This window comes from Centroberyx affinis, unplaced genomic scaffold (assembly GCF_046629955.1).
Source record: "Centroberyx affinis isolate AG114_WGS23_722 - 3 ecotype Tasmania unplaced genomic scaffold, CSIRO-AGI_Caff_v1 ptg006264l_1, whole genome shotgun sequence".
In the NCBI taxonomy this organism is placed as follows: Eukaryota; Metazoa; Chordata; class Actinopteri; order Beryciformes; family Berycidae; genus Centroberyx; species Centroberyx affinis.
This window is the reverse complement of record NW_027283188.1, coordinates 48,471-74,209: the sequence shown is the minus strand read 5'-3', so window position 1 is coordinate 74,209 and position 25,739 is coordinate 48,471. Positions and strand designations below refer to the sequence as shown.

General features: G+C 43.0%; 1 protein-coding gene across 1 annotated transcript in view; it reads left to right on the top strand.

The window, feature by feature from the left end:
• The window catches only part of LOC139638315 (CXADR-like membrane protein), a 66,189-nt gene extending 41,582 nt beyond the window's left edge, over positions 1 to 24,607 (top strand). Inside the window, exons 2-8 of the mRNA XM_071512417.1 lie at positions 8,567 to 8,608; positions 17,661 to 17,818; positions 18,586 to 18,784; positions 20,934 to 21,101; positions 21,762 to 21,884; positions 22,851 to 22,992; positions 24,232 to 24,607. Coding sequence (XP_071368518.1) covers positions 8,567 to 8,608; positions 17,661 to 17,818; positions 18,586 to 18,784; positions 20,934 to 21,101; positions 21,762 to 21,884; positions 22,851 to 22,992; positions 24,232 to 24,607 — 1,208 coding nt within the window. The remainder of the gene's footprint in view (positions 1 to 8,566; positions 8,609 to 17,660; positions 17,819 to 18,585; positions 18,785 to 20,933; positions 21,102 to 21,761; positions 21,885 to 22,850; positions 22,993 to 24,231) is intronic.
• The last annotated feature ends 1,132 nt before the right edge of the window (positions 24,608 to 25,739 follow it).

Genomic DNA, 25,739 nt, shown 5'->3' with positions numbered 1-25,739 from the left:
ATTGTGCATTTGTTTAATTTTCTGTTTTTAAGGACTGTGATTGGCTTGAAGGTCCAAACACCGCCCAGTTGGAAAACTTTGATTATAAACGAACCAAGGCAGTACTTCAAGTTCCTAAAACAGGTACAACCACCGGTACTGCTACTGTATTTTTAATTTTTTTATCGTAATTTCCTTTCTTTGGTTCGGACTTTATCAAAGTTGCTTTCACACCAAAATGATCGGCACCACGGTCTGAATGGAAGAAGACCAAGACCGGCGATTTTTGACGAACCTTTTGCAAGATTTTGGTCCGCACCCGAGTCTATATGCCATGTTCACACCAGTCAAAATGATCCGAATTTAGCAAAAAGGGTCCTAAAGTCTGGACCAAACGATGCTGGTGTGAAAGCCACCTTAATTAATATTAGTCTCATCTCTCATCAACTTTTCTTGGTTTCTTACTTACAAATGTCTCAAACAGGACCTACCTAGCCACTGCAATGCAAACAAGCGTAAAAGGGGGATTTTCCTTCCTAGCTGCAACCCGTAGTACTTCCATCTAGAAAATAATTTGGAACAATTATGTAATGTGGCTATATTTATGGTTTATTTAAATAAGTAACTTTAAGTACATGAAAGGCTCAAAGACTGCTTGCTGCCTTTTGGATAAAGGCCTATTAAATGAAACTAGCATCTTTTTATGAGACATGAGAAATACACCAAATAGAATCAGTGACAAGGTAACCTTAACAATAAACCTGTAACCAGTCCATCCCCATTACAGTTTATGCGACCATCCTTGTCAAATCCTGGAGCAGCAGCACCAGGCCTGGCTCCTGAATTCCTAAACAAAGAAAAGATCCTAAAGGAGTGGAAATAGAAGTGGAAGGGGGAAAAAAAAGAAGTGTGGGAACAAAGGTTGATTACTGAAGACCTGGAGAAGGGAAGAGAGCGAAGAGAAAAGATTGAGGAAGTAGAACAGCGAGCAGGGGAATAAGGCTAGAGGAGAGGAGGACTGGAGGTACAGGGGAGAGGAGATAAGAGCAGGTTTTAGTGGATATATAGGTCGTCCATAGGGGTCATGCTATCCTTAGTGGCACTCTGAGACATCTCCGTCTGTCTCTGCTCTCCACCTAGTTCCCCCTAACACTGCTGGAATCACACACACAGTCCCACACAAAAAGATGGGTTGAAAGTATTCAAGAAGTATTGTCTAAATATATTTATAGCCAACAAAGAATCTCCCCCATCAATTGTCTGTTCTTCATTGGAGCTGCAGTGACTGCTGCAGCCTATTTCTTCTCAAAATGCTTTGCAGTACAAGCTAATAGACATGTTAGAGTATTTCTTCCAATGGCTATTCCACCGCAAGATACCCTTATAGAAAACCTGGATATTGGACCCATACTCCTCCACGATGCAATGCTTGTGTGAATGTGTGTATTGCCATGCTTTCTTATGATGAAGCCCACTCTTAATCAGGTCAAAGATTGTTGCCCTTTGAAAGCAATATGCAATACAAATCAGCTATAGTTGTCCAAAAACACATTAGGGGAGAGTGGGGTAAGATGAACCAGTTTTTACTCCAAATGTTATCTTGGCAAGGAAAAACAAATATTTCAGGATGTTGACTTTCAAATTAACTGGTAAGAATGCAGCTAAACGAAAGATGAATGAAAATATTGTACAACTTCTTAAAAAAAAAAGTGGTCCCTTGGTTCAATTTACCCCATACACACCTTTTACAAAAAAATCTACACACTAGTTCACTGCTAATGTTTTGCTAATGAATTCATGTGGTTTTAGTCCTTGATAATAGACACAGTGGGTGGCTCAGCTTACCCACTGGCTCATCTTACCCTGCTCTTCCCTATCTCTTGAAATCATCGTATGAGAAAAGGTTAGACGAAAATGTATCAATTTGTGTGGATTCCCACCTGTGCCTGCACCAAAACTTGAGAATGTAAGCTGGAGAATCTCATGATCTTCAAAAAAAAAAGTTGATAACCCTGCACCCTACCAGTATGCTTGACAGTATCTCACAGTTAGCAGCCATATGGAGCAGAAGAGGTCTCTATAGACTTTATTAGCCAGCCTCACTATCTTTGCTTTAAGCATCTGTTCGGGCTAGTTTTTCAGGGACGCTGTAGCGACTATCAAGAAGGCATTCACTGGGCATGTCAGCTCATTAACTATCTGTGGTGGATGTTTGACCCCTCCAGGGTATTTGGCCCCTGGCTTGACCTCACAGGGCGTCAGATACACACCAGTGACTCGTGCTCATCAGTGCACATTAACTGAGACCCTGCGGGTGAGAGCTGGGAGGGCTCAAGAAGTTGGACATGGGAGTTGTTGGCAGATAGACGGAAAATGTCCAAATGTTTTTGCGTGGGTGGAAAGGGAGGGGGGATTTATGGTATGCATTCATGAATTTATGGTACCTCTTTGTGAGATACATTTTTTTTTATTGTTTTCCTACACCAAACAAAGCTAGTTTTACACTGACAGGACTCCCGCTGAGACACTCGCATTCTCCTCTGCGCTCGGAGAGGAAATCTCACACCTCGGAGGGCGTCTCCCTCTCTGGCACGCATGGACACTGTCACACCAGATGACCTTTGAACCAGGCGCCTGTATTTCCACCTTATCAGGCTGACAAACGGCCAACCCCCCCCCCAGCCAACCTCGCCTTTTGCTTTTACTGCTCTACGATTTGTTGATACTTATTCAGGCGGACACTGCAGGGACTTGCAAAAAAGCGCGGATAGCAAGCGTTGGCGTCGTCTGCGAGATAGACGCTCCCCGCATCCCAGGTGAGCTATAGGTGACCGCAGGGGTGGTTACATAGCTGAATACATGATTTTTAATAGAATAAAGGGGAATTGATGCTGTCACAGCGCTGGCATCGGTGTGGCTGACTCCACGCCCGCTCCTCCTCCTCTCCCCGTCTCTTCTCTCGCACCGCTAAGCCAAGTGATGGATCCGTCACTAGCGGTAGCATCCTGTTTTTCATCCCCCTCTGGTTCGTCTTGTTTTTTTTCCCCCTCCCTCCTCCTGTAATTCCTCCGTCTCTCCCCACCCACCCACCGGTCCCCCCCCCCCCCCCCCCGCTCACTGTCCTCACTCGCCCCCGCTGGGTAATTCATTTCACGTTCATGCCAGGCTCGCAACGAACGTAGCGCGACAAATCAGTCAAACCCACATCGTTCATAAGCAAGGCAGCTCGAACATGCCCATCGATTAGTCACTCACTCCCACCACACGCTAACCTGCTGCTTAGTCACTTAACACGTCTATGTTCTTCACCCACATGTTGATTTCTGTCTTCTGTCCCCTTGCCGCATGCTAAGGGCGCGATCACACCTACAGTTTGATCAATTTGGTTTCGTATTAATAAATCTGATTCCAGTCCAGCAGTAGCTTTAGCTAAGCGTGATGGCGCCAGATAGGAACACATGAAGAAATAGCTGAATATGAACATCAGGCCAGACTGCGGTGGTTTGGCCTCAGTTCATTTTGTCATGCTAGGCTTTCCAAGCATGAGGAACCGCTGGATATCAGATGTCAACATCCATCTCCTTCTACCCATAAAACCTTGCGTTTTTGAGGTTGTCCCTCCTAATGGACCGCACCACAGTTCACCAGAGGACAGAGATCTGCATTTTCAGGCGTCTTCTGCCATTATTTTGTGCCACCAGAGTTTGAATTCTCACCTGACCAAACTAACCAAACCGAAGGAGTAAACGCTTTAGTGTTGTGCTTTAGCCTCATTAAATAAATCGAGTTAATAAACTGATTAAGTTGAAATGGCCAAAGGAAACTCCACTGCGTGCCACATGGCTTTAGTCTCGGCCCCTTATCTCGCTGCGCTGACCCCCATCTCACCTCAAAGGCTCTCTTCAATTTCATCCGTCTTTTTTGGCACTGTACACATTCCCTTCCCCTTAAGTGCTACTGACAGATAGTAGCCGCAAAGCCAAGAGATGAGATTTTACTTCCTGGTGCTGAAGGAAAAATCCATTTATTTTGGGCTCCCAAGTGTTGTCTCCAGCTAAAAGGGCTGACGCATTGATTACATTCCAAGTGCTATAATACCCTAAGTGCTTCAATAGCGTGGGACCCCCCCCCCCCCCCCCCCTCGCAACACACCCCACCCCCGCTTTCAAAAGTTTAATGAAAATAGAGGTATGCGTTTTAATCAGCGGAGGAAAGGACGGAGGAAAAGAAGGAGGGGTGGGGGGGGGGGGTTACGTTGAAAAGAAATAAGTGGAACTAATTTGGTTATAAACATGGACATGCAGTGAAGAATTCGTGTTCCCTTTCTCCACGGTCCTTCACGGTTCTTGTGGCTATCTGCATTTCTTCTACCAGCGTCTCACATTATGGCATTTTTGGCAAACCCGTCTGCCTTCTCCTTTAATGGCACAGTGTCAGCTCATCTGTTTCTCATTGTGACTGTTATAATATGCCTGCAGATAGGCCTTTGAGTTTCTCTTTAGTTGATAGATATGTCAAGATATGTATTGATAGGTATGTCTAATGTGCGACATAACTCAAAGTGAACGCACGCAGCCTTGACACATGGGAGTTTGTTTTGTCTGCCTCTTCTCAGGCCATTTTTGCACGCTTTTAGTTTTTTTGACACATGGCCGTGCACACATACACACACACACACACGCACACACACACGCAAACTGTCAGCCTGTCTTTCTATCTTTCTCGCGCACGCACTTATTTGATGATGGGGTTTTGGCACGCCATCTCCCACGTTGTTTTAATCTGCTGTAGGGCTTTGGGAGGTGAGATGTGAAAAGGGAGCCAAGGGTGGGGAAGTGAGGGAAGTGAAGAGAGAGAGAGAGAGAGAGAGAGAGAGAATAGAGAGAGGGTTGGGTTGAGTTGCGAAGCTTTAGCCTGACCATTCATCTGGTTCCAATCACTCCACCTCTTCTGCCTCCTGCTGTCAGACCCGCCTGAATGTAGGACAGGAACTGTGATCAGCTTCATTCTGTACATTTATATTTGTGTGTGTGTGTGTGTGTGTGTATGTATGTATGGGCAGGTTGTGAGGAAGGAGGGAGGTTGTTGTGCGTTTGCCAGCGGTGTGTGTGTGCGTGTGTGTGTGTCTACATGGCGGGAAGTCTGTGTGTGTGCCAACTGCCAACATACAGTATGTGTTGTGTGTGCAAGCATGGGGGTGTGCACATGTTTGTGTTGCCTGTGTGCCAATAATAGCTCTCAGTGCAAGAGTTAGGGCGTATAGAAAAGAACGGCTGACTGAAACATTAAAGGAAAACGCCAAGCTTTTGGGAGGTTGTCCAGTTGGTCAACTGAGCTGTGAAGTGATGAGAACATAGACACTAAAATCTTCCATGTGTGCGTGGATTGTTGGCTCTGGTTCTCCATGCTAACATTTTAGCATGTTGAGTGATAGAAGGTGATGCATTATCCAGAGTAGGAAAACTGACCAAAGTTGTTAGTAGTTTTTATTATATGGTAATATAATACATTTTAATAAATAGCCTACATTTAATAATTTATTTATAATAATAATAATATATTTTATTTAATACATTTTATGAACTGAAATATCATTAACTCAATATAGCTGATGTAGCTAGCTTTATTTTTGGAACTATTTCAGATGAGCAACCACATATTCATCCAGTGTGCAGTGATTTTTAGCAGTCTATCACTCACCACCTTCACCTTCCTAGGTAAAAAGGGAAAGTAGTCCCTGCTAAATCTACCCAAAACTACCAGAGTTATCATTTAAAATGACTTGCCATTTGCTACATCTAATTTCCTCACTTTTGAGATAATACTAGTGGCCTACTAAGTGTATGCTAAAGTGTTAGCATGGAGCCTACTATCAGTGAACATAGTGTATCCTAAAGTGTTAACATGAAGCCTGCTACCACTCAACATAGTACATGCTAAAGTTTAGCCTACTATCACTCAACATAGTGGATGCTAACGTGTTAGCATGGAGCCTACTACCACTCAACATAGTGTATGCTGGTAACACTTTACAATAAGGGTCACTAAGTTAAGGGTTAGTTAATGCTTTATAAGGGTTAGTTAATGCTTAATAAGCATTAACTAACCCAACTAACCCAAATTAACTAACAGTTAACTAATGTGTAATTTACTAATGGTGTTCATGTTAACTAAGGTATTAATTTATACATTATTTCATAGTTTATAAAGATGACTATTAAATCATGTATAAATTAATACCTTAGTTAACATGAACACCATTAGTAAATGATTACCAGACACATTAGTCTGTGTTAGTTAATGCGTATTAAGCATTAACTAACCCTTAACTTAGTGACCCTTATTGTAAAGTGTTACTTGTATGTTAAAGTGTTAGCATGGAGCACCAGAGCCAATGATCTACATGGATGATAGCCTACACATGGATGATTTTGGTGTCTATGTTCTCATCACTTAACAGCTAAGTTCACCAACAAGACAATCTCCCCAGAACTTGCCAGATTCCTTTAAACAGTAAATTTTTTTTCTATTTAGCTACTTAACCTCATCAAACTGCGTTGTGCCCACCTAGTCACAGCTGCGTCATCTTGTTACTTCCCCTCTTACATAATTAAGCTGGTATGATCCACTATGCATGCATTGGGTGTGGGGCTACGGGGAAGACCTTTACAAAGCCTGCTGAGTCTAGTTCCTGTCCTGCTGGCTCCCTCTGTGTGAGGAGGACAAGGTCCAGACCACTGGGGCTTTAATCCATCTGCTGAGATAAAGAGAGGCCAGAAGGAAGTGTGTGTGCGTGTGTGTGTGTGTGTGCGTGTGTGTGTGTGTGTATGTGTGCAGGGAGGTAAGGAGGGGCTGCTGAATCTTAAAGATGGATGGAGCTCTTCCATTCAGATGTTTGCTCATGCATTTTCTCTATTACTACACATTATAAAGGATATATGATGTTAAAGGTCAATACCACTGTTTTTAGCATGGGGGTGTGAACTCATTCTTGGCTTGATAAGAGTTGTTTGCTGTTGAAACAAGTCACAGAAGTTGCTCCATTGTGCCACAACACAATTTCTGCAGAAGAACCTCCTCTTCTTCCTCTTCAGATGCTGGATTGCTGCAGCACCAATGCATTACACCAATGAGTTTACCTTGTCTACCTGACCTTTTCATTCAGTGTGATACACTTTCAAATGTACTGAATTCATCACACATTTAGACCTAGAGTGAGAAGATACTGGAATTACCTTTTAATTTTGGAAAAATATACCTTTCTTAAATTTCTACCTCTCTTGGTTCCTCTTCCCAACACTTCATGTTCTTTGTTCTATTCCCATATGATCCATTGCAAATTAAAAGCATTTCCTGTTAATCAGCAGATCCTTGGCTATCCCAGTTCATTGAGAATTATCTATTGCAAACATATACACAAACAAATACACTCTTAGCCCAGAATATCTATAACTTTTATGTATTTTTGCACCTGTGTCAGTACAATTATATTTGAAATGAATATTTTAAAATCATATTTTGAAAAAATATGTAATTGCGATTATTTGGACTGATATTGCAATTGTGATATGATTTGCGATATTAGAGCGAATGATCATTTTTACATCATTATTTTCATTTTCATTGAAAAACATATGATTATGGTGTGACTTTTGCGGGGATCTGTACCAAACAAAGATGTTTTCTTAAGTCTGTAGAATATGATGTGTAGGCCAGGACATCTCTGCAGTACCACAATATTTCATTTAAAATGGTATTTTGACATTTCCCCTTTAACAAATATTGCACCTCCTGCAATTTGAAAATTGCAGTGGGCCATATTGAGATTTCGATAAAATTTTGATTAATTGTTCAGCCCTAGAAATGAAATACAGCAATGCCACATATATCTCAGCGTAACTTTACAAATAAAACAAACACTCCAGTAGTAATGCACTGACAAACTCAAAACTGTATGTGAAGAGGAAACCACTTATAGCCAGCAGGATGTGGTTGTTCTAAAGCAGCTTGTCACTCAAAGCCCGCAAATCTATCACAAACTGGTCAGCTGTTAAAATATTAAATCCTCTGGGTGGCCTTTGGGTGTTTGAAAATTTCAGTAACACTAAATAATTAGTGCGGTCTCTTCAGATTCTGCACCCCGGTCCGAGCAGAAGCATCTAGCGTGAGCGCGTCAAACTCCCTGTTCCCAATTTCGTCTCGACTCCTTCTTTTCTCACGCATATTACCCGACATTATGGGGAATCAGCACGCCCGGGACATGTGTGCATGACATGTGTCAGTGCTAGTGTTTATCTCTGGGAGAAGGCTGCAGTAAATTAAGGGTAGAAGGTTTGCTGCCTGTTTCTATTTAGCCGTTGGAATACATTTTTTGCAATGTGCTGTCGTTCAAGGAGAATCCCCCCCCCCTTTGGATCCTTTTGTTTTATATCATCAATCTGTGCTGATGCATTCCAGGAGTTATTTTGTGTTGTAGTGTTATAACTCACTTTTTTGGTGTACCCACTTTCCCTCAACCTGCCTTGTCTACTTCTGCTTCAGTTGGTGACTTCCTACATTTCCCAGAATGCCTTTTAATAACCCACAGACAAGGGGCATCAGCTTATTACTTTAAAATCAATATTTATGGGTGTATAAATATAGTTATAGAGTTAAAAATACACCAAATAACAAAATGGACCCAGAAATTAAAGCTACATCGCCCCTAGCTGTTTAATAGTGTTCAAGTGTTTTAAGATATTAAAGTTTTCCTTTAAGACAATGTGGGGTAGTAGATACATTAATACTCAACACCTTTATTGTTGTCTGGCTATAGTCTTTCCAGCTTAATGGAGATGCATAAACTTATCATGGTTCAGGTTTTGAATCTAATGCAACCGGCCCAGACTGGGTCCAGCACCCTCATTATGCTCTCTTTCAAAGGAAGCAGTCCATCTTCCTCGTGTTTTAATGGATCGCAGAGTGTGAAACGGGGCAGAAAGCAGAATGCAGGATGGAAATCATGGCTCAATAGAGCAGAAATGGCCGCACATGTGACGGGACGGTGCTGGGCGCAACCCTCTATCCATCCGACAAGCCAGGGTCACTCTCTGTTTTTTAAAGGCTCTTAGTAAGAAATGACTAATCAAAGTTTTCCTCCGCTCCAGTTGAGTTCCATGTTGCTGTAATTGCCCCGGACCTCAGTCTAGTTTTTTACAGCCATGTATGGTCTAGTTCATGGTTGGTTGGGGTGCCATCCAGCCAACTTCTCCTCCCCAATTAGTCATGTTTTTACACCACACTGTCTGCAGTGTTAGGCCTGTTTTTACAGCCTCCCTGCAAGTGGTAAAAGAATGTCTGTAACAGTGTGTCAAGCTGCCCCGGGGCTGCTGCACTAGACTTAATGAAAACCAAACCTACTTTGTGGCTTTTGATAATTGGCAAACTTTTAGATCAGCCAAGGAGCCAATTGAAAGGGGGTTTTAAATGGTGTATTAGATTGGGTTTTTGCATAATGACACACATAAGCGCACACAGAAACGCATTAGCATACACACACACGCGCACGCAGAGTTTGAATAATATATTTGAATCCACAGAATTAAATAATAATTGCATAAAATTCAACTATTACTGAGATTTAACACAGCTTAAGGATACAAAAAGTGTCTTGTCCTCGACTTAACAGACTTCTGCTTGTTGTTTGCGACCTTGTTTGGATAGAAGTGCAATTTCTAATCCTGTAACAGCAAGTTTGTGAACATTCTCCTGCCTGCTAAATATCGTTACAAACATATCCAAGACCCCTGAAGTGCAGGTACAAGCTGATACTAAGTCACTCTGTGTGATAAGGCTTGTTCCATATAAAGGCCAAATGGGGAGCCAGAAATGGCAGACAGAAATGATGTAATATATTGAGAATACTGGGAGAATTGAGTGACTGTAAAGCTTTCTGATATGAAGCATGCATGTTTTGGTAATGCCTCTTGCGGCCAAATTAACAATACGATCACGTCTTAATATGCATTTCAATTGGTATTAGTGGGAAATTAAAGGAGGGTGAACTATGACCTCCAGGTGGTTATTATGATAAGGCAAACAACCACCAATACTATGAGGTATACTATGAATTTAAGTCAAAAACATGGTTCAACTGCATTTCATCAAATAAAAAGACAGGTAAGCTGAGTTTAGGTGCGTTTACCCACTATATCCCCTGCTGACAGCCATTCCCAACATGTGCAGTACGTTCTAGATGTTGAGCCGAATCAAAGCGCACGCCACAAAGGTTACACTGCGTTCGCGACACCTGAAATCGAGCTCTGACGGTAAAGCGGACGACGTCCTCGCCTGTAGCGACATCAGAAATACATGGAGTGTGACACCGAAAGATCAGCAAACTCCGGGGAAGCGAGCCTTCCCCGCAGCCTTCAGTCCACTACAGTGTGGCTTCGTCTCTTATCCGTTTCACTGAGGAGAACTCTCATTCACGCCGTGTGCTGGGGTGTGTGCTGTGGCCACACACACGAACACAGTCAGCACCATTTCCCACCTAATGGGCACAAAAGTTGCAAATTGCAGCAAAAAAGGACTTGGCAGCTCAGAAGTGTATTACATATTGATCGGAGAAGGTCAATGCTATGGAGGCAGCAGCACTGAATCCTTAAGGCAGCTGGTCCCGAGATACTGAAAGGTCCATATATACAGTCACAGTAAAATGTCACTGACACTCCGACTCGTACGGAGTGATGGTACGTTAGGTGGCACTCTTGTTTAGGGTGTGAAATGTGGAAGGTGATTTTACAGAAATCATAAATCACGCCGTGAGTGATGCCAAATGGTGTAACTTCTCCAACTAAGAAGCACATATTGATCATAACCGCAAGTTCCCCTTAATCATTCTCGGCTAGACAGGGGCTACGCAGTCAGCAAAACACATATAAAACTCACAGTACAGCATGTTAGTGCTGACAAGGGCGTCTACTTTTGGTGCTGCTTGAAAAATGAAACGAGTGATGAAATCTACGCGTAAATTCTAATGAACTGTTTGGGATCGGTCTCATTTTTCTACCTGAGGCAGGATGCGCTGCTACTGGCATGGCAAGATCTTAAACTCTGGGTTGTTTGATATTGTGTTGAGGAGTCCTAAGATGAGGTGCTTCTAATCCTAGGGATAGAGGGAAAGCATGCAGTGGAAAGTAGACAAGTCTGTGATCAATACTTCCTTTTCATGAAACCCAAAGATGCGGATAACACCTCACCTTTAGGGAAAAACATCCAAATCGAAAGCCGCCAATTCAGGCCCCTTCTCTGGCAATTATCGAAAGGCATTCTGGGAAACGTAGGCAATCATTAACTGGACCAGAAGAAGACGAGGCAGGTCGAGGGAAAGTAAATTACAACACTTCATCACCGAACAACTCCTGGAATGCGCTGAACTGCACAGATTGATGAGATCTAGCAGCGTAAGCGTAGATCCGAGGGGGGAATTTCTCCTTTAAGCTGCTCTAGGAGATGAGATGAGTGTGTGTTTATATGATGTGTGTGTGTGTGTGTGTGTCTGTACAGCTTTAAGGGATTCTGTGACTTATGCTGGAAGGTTTAAAGATCAACATTGATTAAATACTTAGATAGAAACCAGGCGTGAAAACAATGACGGTGGAAGTTTGGGAGTTTCACATTACAATCGACAATACAAGACGGCAGTGAGTAACGTTCTGCTCCAGCGAAAGTAAAGACAATAGGCGTTCAATTTGGCGTCTTGCAATCCCAAAATGACAAGGGATTATCTGCATAGTTTACTATTGTTGCTTGGATCATGCATTAAACTGTGGACTATTCCGTTCTTGAAGGCCTAAACTACGGCGATGGTGGCAAAAGCATTTTGAGTGTAGGTTCCCCCCGTTCCTCCTCCAGTGTTCAAGGCTTCGGTCAAATGATTGCACGCGCCAGATAGCAGCTAATGTGCAGAGAAACAGGTAAAGTAGCAGGGCGGAGGGACGCGAGATAACGTACGTACATTAATCATTGCGCGTCAAATGAACTCTCTGTAGGCCTGCAAACATTCAGTAGATCTGAAAGATGTTCTTTGCATTTCTGGAATTTTCTTTGGCTTCTCTTATCTTCAAGAAGTAAGAGGTTTGAGCAAATTTAAAAGCAGTGCAAACCCCAACATGTACAGTAGTCCTTTCCAAACCCTTCAAAAAGCAGTTCTCTGTCTTTCCATCTCCACCTGTGAGTGCCTTCTCAAAATTTTGTCTTTATTACCTCCGCCAATGAAATCTGTCTCTTTCTCTGTTTGTTAGTGAGATATCTCAAAAAGTTACAGAGGGATTTTACTTGGACTTTAGTAGACAGATAGGCCTTTGCCCAAGGATCAGTTGATTGGAATTTGGTGGTGATCTGGATCTAGGATTAGACCCATTAGACGATTTTTTTAGTCATAAATATAATGCTGCGTTCATGTGCAGGTGGGAAAACCCGACATCTGGGACTTCCAAGTCGGCTGCTAAACAGCATTGCATTCACACGGTATTTTATCGGAAAATCAAACCTGCAAAAAACAAACGAGAAGCATAAACCGTTACGGAGGCTGCAGCTTTGCAAGTTGAAGATTGGTGGAGGTTTGCGCTCCACCGAGGACCTTCTGGTTTTGATTGTGAGTTCTTTGTGGTGCTTTTCGTTTGGTTTCTGTGATTTTAAAAGCGTAAAATGAAGCTGTTACGTTTAATGAAGCGAAGCTAGTTCAGGCAGTCAAGCAGTTGGACGGTCTATTTAAGCTGTCAAGCTCACCTGCTCGCTCTCTGCTGCTGCTGCCTGTGCATTGCAGACCCAAGCACCACCCAGTATCCACCTGTGGTCTCTGCTTCTCTATGTTGGGTGGGAGATGTGTGTGTGTGTGTGTGTGTGTGTGTGTGTGTGTGTGTGACATACGAACACGCATACGAAAATCTATTATTTATTCTCAAACAAAATCCTGTAGCCGTTCAGCCTTTCTAATTCACTACATCATAATTCACATAGAAATACATGGATGGAAACCCGGTTAAGGACATCTTTGATCTGAAGATGCATTTCAAGGTTACCAGCCATCAAGGCCAATTTCTCAGCTATTGTAGTTCTGCTTTATTAGATCGTACGCAGGAGAGAATGACAGGAAAGATGGGCGGAGATGACAGGAGACTAAGGTCATCAGCTGCATTTGAAACCTTGACGTCACGAACAGTCGAACCACCAAGACATGTATCACCTCAGCTTCTTTTGATGGACTTTTACACTCAAGATGTTCAGTTACGCATGACTGACTGAGCATGCGTGTGTGTGTGTGTGTGTGTGTGAGTGTGAGTCTTTTCCCATGAGTAGCCTGCTGCAAATGGGTACATGCCCAGACTGTATCATGTCCCTCTCAGACAGTTGTTTATTCTGAACATACCGTTATCAGGGACACACCTTGAACTGAAATTTTCTTACAGTCCAACTCATCATGATGTCATGGCAACAGAAAAAGTAACTTTGGTGGAGAAATTGGTCTCTCTGCCTCTTCTCCGATGGATTTCTCCCTGTATGATTGTTGAACATCAGTACAAAATGGCGGCTCTAGAAAGAAGCCCTCGCTCTTTGATTTTGAGGGACTGACACCAAAACCTGACGTTTGATGTTATATGATGGCTGAACAATTTTCTGCTGTCAGACTTCTTTGTAGCTGTGCTGGAAATATCTGACGAGGCCACTTATCCACAGGAATAAGAAAAACACACCATCAAATGACAAAATGGACCCAGAAATGCAAGGATGTGGATTTTAGGATGGATTTTCCCTTTAAATCACTAATAGTTAAAACATTCTCATTGCCATTCAAAGTTTTATTGTACACACACATATTTGTCTCTGTTTTCATCAGAAAGTGATCCAGGTTTTGATTCATCACTTCCTGCCGGTGACCATACTGACACCGGGGTAATAACAATAATAATTTGCGCTAATAGGGTGAATCTATGGCTTGTGAATTAGTGCAGATGGGACGCTCTTCTCTGTTGCAGCCCCACTTCTGTGATTTAGGCTGAGAAGACCGGTGTATTTTTACATCAAAATCTTGCCTAGTGCCGTTTTACACAGTAGGAAACAGGCTACAGGCTATGCTATGCTATGTTATGCTCTGAGTTATGCTTACATCCTGACCAGCCAGCAGAGACATGATCTTGGAAATACAACCATTTTCCAACAGTTGCTGTACTGTACCTTTGACCCACTGTTGTCCAAGCTGGACAACCTGGACTGTTGCAATGTAAACTACAGTATATGGGCACAGGCTGGTATAGCACTGATTGCTGATTCAATACCAAAGCATTGCAAGTTTGGCATGACTAACATCAGCTACCAATGACCACACTCCCAAAATTACCTGACCAGCAGAGTCAATAGAGATATTTATCTAGCTGCAATCATGGCTGAAACACTGAACATCTTATTCTTCAAAGTTATTATACTTATATTATACAGTACTTACAGGTAATATTGAAGTAGTAGGCATGGCTTCTGACTACATCATCAATCTTTTATCCTCCTGTAAGCAGGAAAGCAGCCTGAGATCCTCCGGCAAGGGTCTCAGCCATGCACAGTCCAGGTTAGACTCAAAGAACCATAATGCGTCTGTAACGAGAGACCTATACTAGGCTTTTGGAATGGCCTGCATGAGGAGATGTGGTCAGTAAAATGACTCTAGGGTTAAAAGCAAGAAATGGTGTGTAACCCTAAGCCTAAACCATGAAATGCCTAGCCATAACCTCAAAACAGCCATAAGTCTTACCTTGATCCATATTTGGTGGCATCATTCCATCCCAGCCCATAAAGCACGAGAACTTTGACCACAGTGAAATCTAAGAGCAAAAACCTAGAGCTACAATACATGGAACGAAGCAGGAGATGACACTTAAAGAAAGAATAACCCCCCCACCCAACGAGAGGACGGAGAAAGAAACAATTAGGAGCTCCAGAAGAACCGGGCTCGAAGGCAGAAGTTTGTCCTCCTTTCTCTATTTTAAGTCTTCCTCCTCAGATCGGAGCTTTTCTGCGGCGGCCGCCTCGGAGCTCGGGCCGATGTGCTGACTCGCCATGTGAGCGAGCGGGGCGGGGAAGGCGGCGGTGACTTTTCCACCGTTTGAAGGGTAACCGGGTCCGCGGCCGTGTCCCGCCGGCGCCCAGTGCCGCTATAATTGGGTCCGGCGAGGAGTCTACTGGGAAGGAGGAGGGAGTTTACTGGAGCACAACTCACCCCCTGGGCTTCTGCTTTCAGAGGAACAAAGGAGCTCCCGTGCACCTCTCTCTTCTCAGTGAGCCACCCTCCCAGCCAAGAGGCTCCGGCCCCTTTGTGGTGATAATCGCTTATGGACAGGGGTGTGCATGTGCATGTGTCAACGTGCACATACACACACACACACACACACACACACAAAGACACATGCCTGTTAGTGCTCATAAACATCTACTTCTACACCTAATACGCACATACACACATATACACACACACAAATATATGCATATGCACAGACGTATGCACACATGCATGGCTACACACACACACACACACACATACACACACACACACAAACTCACAGACACATGCCTGTTTGTACCCATACACATACACATTCTACCACTAACAGACACATTCATACATGCACACACACACAGATACACACACATAATGCACATACACACCCACGCACGCACTCACACACACACGCAAACTCATAGACACATGCCTGTTCGTGTTCAAAAACATGCACGCACACATATTCTACAGCAAAAACACACACACACACACATTTTTTTGGTTCTATTTTGGTCCCGGGCTCCCCAGACTGGGCACAAACGCGTCCAGCCACCAGGACATCACAGCCCATACAGTTGATCACTGTCCAAAGAAGGATAAATAAATAAAAGGGGAAAACAATTGAAGGCTCAGGCTTTCATCCTCAGCCTCTTGGTCATTCTATCCCAGAAAGCACTGCCAGTATCACTATCTGTCCTGCTGCGGTTGGTAAGCTGAGATCCCTTCTGGATCTTACCCATTGGACCATGGATCCTGTCTGTTACAGGCTTTTTATCAGTGTAACCTGCATAAAATACTTAGCTCTTGGTTCCCAATTACTCATGGTGACCCTGTGAGGTATTTATGGCTGAAAGATGATATTTGATATGGTTGGGTTTAACATAATGTGGTGCTACTGTTCTTTGAAGAAAGTACAGGCATTGTTTGTTTTTTTTGGCAAATTCTCCTCTAATCAGTTCCAGATTGGCTTAATCTCCTAAACTGCATCCTTTGTCTCTTAAAATCATATTTGCTCTCATTTTGACGACAGCCTCATTGATTTGATTATCTCGTTCAAGCTCTTGCTGCTGATCTACAGTATAATAACAGATTTATGTGGAATTAGTGAATGGCTCATTTTCACCCTCAATCCGCTGAAATCGCTTAAGAGATGACTTCCAGATAATCCCTCCAGAAAACGATCTTATCTACGCCGTCTGCTGTCTGGCATGGCATGTCTCATTCTGTTTTATACTGTACTGTAATTGTACTGTACTCTAACTGCCACAGACATGAATTAACTGTGCTGATGTTTGACTTTACATACAAATTAATGCCTCTCAATTCACAGAAAGGCCAAGTTTAATTGTGTTTTTGTGTGTTGTGACAAGGTGAAAAAGCTGTTTCTGTGCACTGTGTGGGATTAAATGTGATGTAAAATTGTTAAGAGTATTGCATATACTGTCATTAACAATGATTACATCTCTAAAATGTCACAGATGTCTGGTACACAAGATGAGTGTGTGTGTGTGTGTGTGTGTGTGTGTGTGTGTGTGTGCATGCTCCTGCTTTTTAGTGTGAGTAGAGACAACGTGCAGAGAGTCGTAAACTGCAGCTACTTTGTTACAAATGGAAACTGATACAATGGAAATTCCCATTGTAGGGGTTCTACTGCTCTACAAGGGTAAATGCTGCCTTCAAGTGCTCCTAGTGTTGTTTGATTTTAGAAATCAAGGAGCACAGTGCTACTGTGAGAGAATGAACATGCAGAATGTAACTGATGTTACATGCTTTTACTATCAATTGTTGGCATGCCTTTCCTCCATTTTTCCATAAAAGCACACTCCTTAAACATAACACCATACCCTACATTTGAATATCATTGGAAATTCTGACTCTACCAGTTGTATTTACCACTTTGTTGTGTCGTTCATGTTCTCACAACTCAAAATGACGAATTTCCAACAGCAATTGAAGGCAGCAATAGACCGTATTGGTTCCAGTACTTATCTAACTGGCCCATGTGAAGTGAGTGAGTGTGTTAACATTTGGTAATTCTCTATAATGAATGTGCTAGGGAAAAAGAATGTGGAGCGCTCTGCACTCTTAACTGCCAAATGTGGAGGTAGCACTGTAAATTGCCCAAGGCAAATCCTCCACAAAGTGTTTGGAATTGGAATGTGAAATGCCTGGGACCTACAAGCTCATTTCACCGCTTGTAGCAAAAATGTCCATGAATTTTGTTTTATTTTCATTGTGAAATGAAAACCTCTTACCGCCTTTATCTCTGTTTATCTTGTAACACCTAAGGGTCTGACTAACTGGAACTCCATTCCATATTTAACATGAGATTCTTGACCTATCTTTGACCTGTCTGTCTTTCTACTTGCAGTCCTGCTGGGTGTGCTGACGACATGTGCCCAGACGGAGATGAAGAGGGTTGTTGGAGACAATGCCACCTTGCCCTGCCACCATCAGTTCTGGGCGGGCGACGCCCCGACGCTGGACATTGAGTGGCTGTTCCTCAAGCCTACTAACAGGCAGAGAGTGGTAAGTGTCTCCCCATGTGAGGGTAAATGCTTATTCAGGGCAGCACACACCAAATTAACAACTCATAGAGCTGATATTCATAGTGATTTTTCCCCTCATTTACATGTCACATTTGAGGTACTAGTCTGGTTACGGTAAACAAACAAGACCACAGTCGAGAAGTTTGCCTCTACCAGCCTCTACACTGTATTATTGTGTGTCACCAGGTCAGATTTGACAGGAAATCTGTTGAAAACATATCATAGACTGTAAAACATCATAGACTATAGACTATAGTATAATCACTCTACAAATATGCATTCAGTATACACTATATACACTATGTGTGTTTGGGTAGCATGGCACACAACATAGCTGCAGAGGAGGTGCAGTGAGTGTCCAATATTGCATTGGACCAGTGTACCATGAGGTATTTATACTAAATAGGATGATATGCATGAGGTAAATTATAAGAATTATACAACATGAACATAATTGTTAAAGCAAATCCACGTGAAAGCTATGACCCATTATTGATTTCACCTATTAAATCCACTTAAATCATGTAGATGAAACGGAGAAAATGGATTAAAGAAGGATTTTTAAGACAAATGAGACAGGGATTGTACAAAAGAGAGGGCAATGTAATATTAATATGTCTAAATAATGCTTTTAAATCATGATCACGTGGTAACTTGAAATTGTAACACAATAGTACATTGTCTACCTTGTTTACCCCCACCCAACTCCACCAACACACCCACCCACCTATTCCCCTTTCCTACCAGGTGATCACCTACTTTGCTGGACGGGTGTACGACCCCAATGAAGCGGAGCGGGGCCGGGTGGCCTTTGCAGGAGAGTACTTAAAGGGCGACGCCTCTCTGCTGATCAGTGACTTGTCGCTGATAGACTCTGGGGAGTACAGCTGCAAAGTCAAGAATGGTGGGAAATACCACTGGAGCACCATCAGCCTCATCGTGCTGGGTAAGTGGCTGCTGGACCCTTGGGGTTTGGTATGGAAGAAACCAGAGATGGAGAGAGGGCTCACTGAGGACACTGTAGAACAAGAAGTGTCATGAAACCCCAAAACTCTTGGCACGAAAGATAGTCAAACACCTCATCTTGGTGGTGTTAAAAAACATGCAGCGCCCCAACATACTTGCTTGGTGAGTGTTTTGTGGGACAAGAATGCTACACTGAAGTTTTGCAACATTTTTGTGGTGTTTTGAAACACCAAATCAGAGGTTCTTCTGCACCTTTCTGGCAGTCTTGTCATGCCATACATATCTGTTCAAATAGGGCTGAAATATAATAAGAATGTCTTTCCTGTAAATTCTTCAAAGGATTTTGCATTTGTTTGATCAGGGATTGCTGGGCCATAGAGAATAAGGAGGATGATGCTCCCCATTAAAAAAAAAAACGTTTTACTTAAAACATAACTTGCTTAGTCTTGTGTAAAGTAGACTTAATAGCTATATATTTTTGGGCCATATCCTTTTATCCTGCAATTTCCCAAGGCCTGTTCTGCATTTTCCAGAGACCTGCCATCTTCAACTTTTTGAGCCGCCAACCTCCACTGTCATAAAATACAGCCAAATTATGACATTTCACACAGGCCAACAAAACAGGTTATCATTAGACAAGCTGAATGTTGGTGATCACAATTTATCAGAATTTATTCATGATGTTCAGAAATATCATGAGGAAAGTAAATCGCTCAACTTAATTTGATGCTAATATATTGACTAGAATTGTCTTGCAAGAGGTAATGATGTAGGACTGGGATTCAGGAGACCAGAATTCAATTTGCCTTCCACTTCCCCTGGAATTATATTATTCTAGAAGAATATTACTTTATTGCCTAATTTACACGTGTGAAGGACATAGGAATAAGTAATTCTGCATATCCCTGATTGAAGCACATATACTGAGCTTGCTTACCTCATTCCATTGTTGTTCTCACAGAATTGGATGCATCATTGATGTACTGCTATCCTCCACAGGTTTAAGAACAAACACAACATTACCATCCAATACATCACTGGCATAAATGAACCCCAGTGGTTTATAGCACCCGTTTCTGAATAATGCACTGCTTCATCTTCTAGTCTACTGAACACACTCCATTTCCCAGAGGCAGCTGGATTTCCACACATAAGTACATTGAATCAGTTGTTACAGCAGTGCACTCCCACTCTCTGCTCCACCACACTGATCTCCGGGTCTTGCATAATGGTTGTACACCAGGTTTTTTTTTAAAAGTTTTCCTGCTCATACTAGATGTCAAGTGCGCCGGTTGCATACTGAGCCTCACTCTCACTGTGTGAATATCCCTCTCTCCCCCCATTCCCTTTGTAGACACCCACATAATACCACTTGTAGAATAAGACATCATTTTGGCTTTGCTCACACTTTCTAGTAGACCTTCCACTTTCTTTTATGCACTACCTAAGCTATTTCTTTGCCCTGTCACTCTTACAGCCTGCTCAACTCAGTTTAAAGGTTGAAAAAACACCGCGGGGGGTTTGTCATGAAACCCAACCGTAACTGCGGCCCACTGCGTAAAATCTGCTTCCCGTTAATTAGATGTGATTCGGGAGTTTACGGTGGCAGTAATTGCTGTGTCAGAGTCAGATTACCATCAGCCTATTTTGAGCAGTGGCGCAGGTGACAGCCAATGAAATCATTATGCTAATTGGAGGTTGCACATTTAATGCATATGCTACTGGGTGTCCGTGCCTCTGAGCAAATCCAATGCACCACTTTTAAGACAAGACAGGGCATCAAAGAAAGCCAAACTGCTTGCCTGCAGAACTGTAGTTTAAGAGAAACAGTTTTGGGAAATTTGTATGTGTTCCTGATGCCCTATTACACCCTGTAACATAATTTGTAAATGCAATGTTTGTAAAGCAGTTTTTTCAGATTTAGTTTATGCCAGGAAGAGAGTAAAACAGCAGAGGACAGTTGCTATTACTGTATGATACACTTTGCAAATGGAGGGGTTGTGCTGATAAAAACCCCACAAACCTGGACATGAATCATGGAGTGTAATAGTGCAATCTACTGTATGGAGTGTGTGTGTGGAAGGAACATACAAGGACGCCTGTGTTTGTGCCTGATTATGTTTCTGCAGTGAAGCCATCCAAGCCGCGGTGCTGGATGGAGGGCAAACTGTTGGAGGGTGGCGATGTGAAGATGAGCTGCAAGTCTGCCGATGGCTCCGATCCCATCCGCTACAAATGGGAGAGGGTACTGGACAAGGGCAAATACGTTGGAAAGCTGCCTCCACTAGCCCTTATAGGTAAGCCTGCTGAGACACTGTGTGTGTGTGTGTGTGTGTGTACGTGTCTGTTAGTGTTGTCACGATACCAGGATTTCGACTTTGATACCAATAGAAAGTTTAACATTTAAAAAAAAAGATAATACAGGAAGAAAAACCTTCAAGCAATGTGTTACCCTGCTTTGTAGCAATTTTGGGGTTTTGATTTTTCAGTTAGGTGTCATTTATCGGCTCTGAAATTTAAATAGTTCCATATTTCACTCCTGGCACCAGTTTTGTCATCTTTAGGTGTTTAGATGGGCTGGGATTCAGTTCAAGACTGTGGGCTGTTTGATGCTGTTGCCATGTTTTCATCTGTTTGACTGTTGTTGAGTTTTGTGCTGACTGCTGCAGTCCACTGTCAAGAGCTAGACTGAGGCTCTGTCTATTCCAATTCTTCTTTTTTCGTCTTCGTCTTGTAACTATTCCAATCCATATACGCCCCCCGGAGGTGATGTTGAAATCGCATGTCAGCCTGCAGAAAACACTTCTTGAAAGTATCGCACGTTTCTAAAATTCAATATTGAAGAGAATCTTTCAGAACTGTATTGAAGTATTGAAATGTCCATTTTACGCCACGACTTTACATTTTACTTGTGAATAATGTTTTGCGTCCTCCTTCCTTTTCTTCTGTACTACCAGATTTGAAAAACCCAGAGATTGTGACGTTGAGGAACTTGACCAAGGACAGCGCCGGCGTCTACAAATGCACGGCCAGCAACGACGTGGGAGAGGAGAGCTGCACAGTGGAGGTCAAGATGCACTGTGAGTGGACGGCCCTAACCCCGCCCCAAACCCTGGATCCTGAATATACGCAGCTTTTGATTTAAAAGCTGTTTGTGTAATTATAGGAAGACGGATCTGTCAACATCCTGTGGCCGCTTGCTCCCGCCAGTTCTTTTCCCACACCAGCTAAAACGACCGCCCCACCCATGATCATCACACACCTGCCTTGAGGCCTATAATTGCTAACCAACCCATGATTTACCTTGACAAACCACGTGTGACAGATTGATTGGGGCAGCAGATACATGTATGCCTGCCTCACTCCAAAGCAGAATTGAAAAGCAAGTCTTTATTGTGCCTTATTAAATGAGATGTGAGAAACATCAATCATAGATACGCATTTCTCAATCTACATCTACACCATTGCTTATTAGAAAATTAAACGCGAGGAAGATGGTGGTGGCTTACTCTCTGTTACATCTGGTAGAGACCACTGAAATCCATGCTTGCCCATGTTTAATTAGGCTCTTTTGTCTATCAGAGCAGTCGCACAGCACTCTCATATATCCATCGGCTACCACCCGCAATATGGCACAAGACAACCTGTGCAAAAATGTTCATGGGACCTGCGGGACTCCCACAGCAATAAAACCCTCTACTGTGATTATTGATCGGATCCATCAATTGCTGGCTCCCCCATAGGCTGCAATTGACATTACTTATTTCTCTGCTGCCATAAACTTCTGTTGCTCCCATGAGAGTTCACCACAAGTTACACAACGCTGAGCCTTGAGAACTATGAAGGCTGGAAGTTAACAAACAAAGCAGCCGTAAACAACTCAAGGAAGATTTGTTGGGTCATGAGGTACAACTTGTGGAAACTCTGATGCATATAGCGTAGGCCTTGTTTATATCTGTGCGTGATTCACATTGTTTGCCTTATCTACAGCACATACAGATACTATTTCAATGTGTATGTGTGTGTGTGTGTGTGTGTGTGTGCAGATGTGAGGGGAATGGGTGTGGTAGCAGGCGCGGTGGTTGGCGTGTCCTTTGGCGTCCTCCTCATCATCCTCATCATCTGGCTGGTGTTCCGCAAGAAGGAGATGAAGAAATATGAAGAAGAGGAGACTCCAAATGAAATCAGGTATAGAATCGATTGAAGACATTCTCTATGGATCATAACCACACATAACAATCAGGACAACTCTCACCATCTCATGATATGCAGCAACAAAGTGATAAAAAGGGGAACTGGCAATGTTTCTTTCTTTATACCAGCTTAAACCATTAGTCCGTGCTTTCTTGAGCCACAATGCCAACTCAATTAGCACTAACATCATCAAAGCACACTTGAAGCATAGTGTAACTATGCAACTCCACCCTCTGCCCCCAACAACGCCCCAACAGTAGAAATCCAGCAACACTTTTACCCCTCAGAGACAGTTCCTATAGGTTCCATACCCTAAATTATGGCCTGAAATGCTGCCACTATTTGTTACAACAGCAGTTTTCTTTTCTTTTTTTTTTTTGCACAATACTCCAGCATTCATACTGTTGCCGATTTGCAAGCGTCAGGATGAATTATGTAGGCTCCTGGGGACGGCTGGCTATCAATAATGTAGCGGAGCAAGGATGAGGGCAAAGATGAGGGATGGAAACCAGACAGGCACTTCTGCACCGTTTCCGTATGGAGAATTAGCTAAGCAGTGAACACACGCACACACACACACACACACTGACTCTACTGCAGTCTAGACTCAAGACTAAAGGTGATTGATTCTGACTGTCCGTCAGACTTGACTCGTGATTAAAGGTGACTGATTGTGTCCCTTAGTCTAAACTCAAGACTAAAGGGGATTGATTCTGACTGTCCCTCAGTCTAGACTCAAGACTAATACTAAGACTAGCAACATATTTATTTTGCCCACTTTTTTAATCTCGTGTTTACTTCTGGTATTTTGTTCTATTGTATTTTATTTCATTACATGTATTCATTTTTATGTGACCACTTTTTTGTAATGTATTTTTCATGTTTTTTATTTCCTAATATATTTTACTAACCCTAACCCTAACCTGACCCTATTTCTAACATTAACCCCAACCCTAAGATTAACCCTAGCCCAGAAATAGCCCAGAAATATCACTTGATTTTTGTGACACATTATAGTAACTTAGATAGGAAGTTGAGTATCAACATTAGATTTTGCAAATAAAATGTGACCAATAGTAATCATTAATAGTAGTAGCAGCAGAAGTATCAGCAATAGTAGTGGTAGTAGTAGCAGTAGTAGTAGTAGTTGTATGTAGTTGCATTTAGTGAATGTTGTATTGGTGCATTGAGGGTATTCTTTGAAGTGAGGAATCCCTTTTGTGCTCGTTCCAGGGAGGATGCGGAGGCCCCCAAAGCCAAGCTGGTGAAGCCCAACTCCCTCTCCTCATCCCGCTCTGGCAGCTCTCGCTCGGGCACCTCCTCCACTCAGTCCATGGTGCACAACATGGCACCCCGGGGCCAACGAGCCTGCGTTCCTGCCGTGGCGGCCCTCAAGGAGAACTGCCAAGCCCCCGCCTTCCCTCAGTCTCCCCCCGCCTACACCCAAGCCGTCCCCAAGACCCCCGAGCCCCGCATCCCACCCACCTCCACGTCTACCTCCAACTCTAAGCCCAGCCCACCCCCGAAACTGAGCCCCGGGAACCTGACCCGTATGGGGGCCACCCCAGTTATGATCCCTGCCCAAACCAAGGCCTTCCAGACTGTGTAGAAGAGACAAGAGAGAGAGAGGACTGAGATCAGACAGAGGAAAATACATGCAGCCTCAGGACAACCGGCTGAACCCAAGAGTTCCAGACTGATACAGATCCAGTCGTAATATCTAGCTATATTCCCGCCATTCACGATCGGACCGACACTGTCAGTTACTTAACTCTTGGACAATCTCTGCTTTACACAAACAGTAAGGGAACAAGCTTCTCCTGGTGCCGTTCTTTGACACACTTTCATCCGAGCGACGGCTGCGATGTGTTTTACCTACTTTTTGATTTTGAATGATAAGGAAGCATGTGTGGTGGGTACGAACCAGTGAAAGGAGCCAGACTGAAAAAAGTGATAAAATGAAGACAAACAGAGGACGTTGCATGGCTACTTCTTTCTCTTTGGAGAAGAAGACAGACTGCTCACACTTGCTGCACACAACTGAAGAGGCCAAAACAGGTCATGGGGGAATAGGAAAAACAGAAGGAAACACAGAAAACGTCGCACTCCCATCTACTGCAGTATGTTTTTAACCAATCAGACAATCTTGGACGCCTTGTCTACATACACCAGTTGCGTATTGATCAATTGAAATACCCTGCACCCATGACCAAACCGATGAAAGTGGATTTACCTTAGGTTGTTATATAAAGGGGATGCGAGGCTCTGATTGTACAAACATGTTAGTTTAACAGACTTCATGTGGACACTTCATATTATCCATCTATACCTGTGTCACACGTTGCAACATGGACATCAACGGTACTGAATTCCTTTGTCACTGCTTCCCGTGTGCTGATTGCAAAATAGAGTACGTGAGCCCATGTCTAGCTGTGCACACCTCCCCACTTTCAGTGTTTTTAGCCCACGGAAGGGAACAATTCAGTGGACCTAGAATGGGTTCATACTGGACATATTTCAAAGTCAGAGAAAAATTCAGAATAACATGTTATTTTTGTGACATACCATTTACATTACGTTGGAGTACCAAGATTTTTGAAGATTGTTACAGGGTTGAACCAGAAGCCCTATTGAGAAAGTGCCACATTTTCATGGTTTACAATTTAGATTTTGTTTATCCTGTTTTGTGTGTAGCATAACTTTGCTTTTTTTAATCAGAGAATGAACTGTAAGAATGTGAT